Below are 2,702 nucleotides of genomic sequence, written 5' to 3'. Positions count from 1 at the left end.
GCCTGAGCTATACATAGGACGGCATTCTCTTGAAAGAGGTATCCTAGATAATATACAGTTGCAAAAGTGGTGAGAACTGGGACTTGTCCTCTGAATCTCTTCTTAGAAATGTAACGCAGGCTGGGCAGTGATGGCGCACACCTTTAATCCCAGCACTTGGGAGGCAGAGGCAGGTGGATTTCTGAGTTCGAAGCCAGCCTGGTCTATAGAGTGAGTTCCAGGACAGCCAGGGCTACACAGAGAAACCCTGTCTCGAAAAACCAGAACCAGAAAGAAAGAAAGAAAGAAAGAAAGAAAGAAAGAAAGAAAGAAAGAAAGAAAGGAAGAAAGGAAGAAAGGAAGGAAGGAAGGAAGGAAGGAAGAGAGAAAGGAAGAAAGGAAGAAAGAAAGGAAGAAAGAAAGGAAGAAAGGAAGAAATGTAACTCAGAAGGAACAAGGGGACTCTGGCTGCCCAGTCTAGGAACCTGGGTATCTGGGAAACAGGCATCACTTGACTTTACAGAGGGCCACTCTGGTAGCCTCAGTTGGCCTACTGACACATTAATGCTGTCAAATGCTGACTGCCCCAACCCTGACATTTCTCCCATATAAGGACAACGATCTGTACTTCAGGGATGAAAGGCCTAATCATAGCATTATCCTTATCAATGGTGGTATGACTTAGGTTAAATTCTGCAATTGGAAGTCATCTTTGTAATGGTTGGTGATAGTATAAAAATTCAAAAATAATCATAGAAGATGCATTCTGGTTCAGTAGGGTTCAACGAGGTTGGGATTTATTGAACCTCACGTTTCCATACAAATTATAGGATACTCCAGGTTTGGTGATGATTGTGTACTTGAGCAGAAGAGTATCACAACTAGGTTTTTTTGTTGTAGTTTGGTTTGGTTTGGTTTGGTTTTTTTTTGGCATGACTTCTTAGTACTTTGTCTTTTCTGCATATGTAAGACTGTTCACTGGTTTAGTTTGGAATACAAGATAAAAACTCCCTTGATTTTCCTTCTGGGGTGAAACAAATTTTTTTTCTTTTTTCGTTCTTTTTTTTTTCTTTCAAGACAGGGTAGCCTTTCTTTCTGTGTAGCCTTGGCTGTCCTGGAACTCACTCTGTAGACCAGGCTGGCTTCGAACTCAGAAATCTTTCTCCTCTGCCTCCCAAGTGCTGGGATTAAAGGCGTGCGCCACCACTGCCCTGCTGAAACAAATTTCTTAGAAGTGAGAGACTACAAACTATATCCCACCTGCGTTTAATCATTAATAGTGAGCCCTTCCATGAACTTAGGTCCTGATTTTGGAGTTTGGAATCTGACCTTTCCCCTATAGATAAACACTGTCGTCGCCGGTTCTGAGGAGGGTCACTTCCTTGCTGGCTGCCACCACTGCTCAGTGAGTCCCAGGGACTGGATGCGGCAGAGGGAGCCAGCATGATCCTCCTGGCAGTGCTTTTTCTCTGCTTCTTCTCCTCCTACTCTGCTTCTGTTAAAGGTAAGTTTATGTCGCCTTTCCCTAAACTTGAATCTCTCTCTCTCTCTCTCTCTCTCTCTCTCTCTCTCTCTCTCTCTCTCTCTCTCTGTGTGTGTGTGTGTGTGTGTGTGTGTGTGTTGAAAGAGTTCCTAACTATACAATTTTTGAAAGTATATAAGATTGGAATATCTGGGGGGAGGAAGTGACAAGGTGGAAAGGAAGACAGAATTTAATTTCCTGCTCTCTTTTACCAAAGTAGAGATTCCCTTCTCATTTCAGCCCTGCCACCCCACCCCAGAGCAGTGTGTCTCTAGCTTCAGTTTCTCACTCTTGGAGAGAGATGTGAGCTAATGTTACCTGCTGATAGACACACAGAAGGCAGTGCCTTCATTTGAATTGTAAAATAACCCAGTCTGGTTGCTTAGCACTGGAAGGACAAGAAGAATTAGACCCAATAAAAGGAAGGCATTTGATGGCCAAAGAATTATGAATGAACTGGTAAAGCCTGTATGGACTCCCGTTGCTTTTCAAAGGGAGTAGCATAACCTGAGTCAGGGAGTGAAGGAAAATAAAGCGATGTAATATGGATGTAAGAAATAAGACGTCCTTTAAAAATAGTGATCCTAGTTAACAATTTTTGTTTTAAGGCAAACATTACTTTAAAATATGAATTAATGACATCAGGAAAATCCTAGAGGAAAGGGATTTCACAAGGAGAGGTTTGAAAGTGTTGTATGGAATACTGTACTGTTGTGAAACCTTCTATAAATCCACCAGCTTGTAAACTCTTTGGGTTTTGGATTGTGACCTTGTATAAAGATGTCACTTTTTTATAGTTTATAAAAAGTTACACTGTTAAGACCAATCGCTCTAAAGGCAATCTGTCATGGTAGGGTCAACTTCTAGTACTGTGTTCCTGAGTGATGGACATAAAATAACCACACACACTTTAAATCTGTTTGGGACCAATGTGACTTTTGATCATAAAGCAAAGTTTGTCTCAATATTTCTCTCTCCCCCCCCCCACCATGTGTGTGTGTGTGTGTATGAAATTTCTACATGAAAAGGGACTGTTACTACAACAAGTTATTGAGGGCTACAATTCAATTGTTTACCTGAGCAAATGGGGTCTTAAACTAGAGGGAATATTTTCAATACTTTTAAAAATCATCAGTGGTTAAGATATAACCCTTCCACACGGGGCGTGGTGGTGCACACCTTTAATCCCAGCACTTGGGAG

At 41.7% G+C, this 2,702-nt stretch overlaps 1 protein-coding gene across 1 annotated transcript in view; it reads left to right on the top strand.

The window, feature by feature from the left end:
• Positions 1–1,325: 1,325 nt before the first annotated feature.
• Mttp (microsomal triglyceride transfer protein) overlaps positions 1,326–2,702 on the top strand; it is a 354,854-nt gene continuing 353,477 nt past the window's right edge. Inside the window, exon 1 of the mRNA XM_021157355.2 lies at positions 1,326–1,483. Within this exon, the coding sequence (XP_021013014.1) occupies positions 1,423–1,483 (61 nt within the window). The 5' untranslated portion in view covers positions 1,326–1,422. The remainder of the gene's footprint in view (positions 1,484–2,702) is intronic.

The sequence above is a fragment of the Mus caroli genome, chromosome 3, assembly GCF_900094665.2.
Source record: "Mus caroli chromosome 3, CAROLI_EIJ_v1.1, whole genome shotgun sequence".
NCBI lineage: Eukaryota > Metazoa > Chordata > Mammalia > Rodentia > Muridae > Mus > Mus caroli.
Note: the sequence above shows the minus strand (reverse complement) of the source record. Positions and strands in the feature narration are given on the sequence as shown.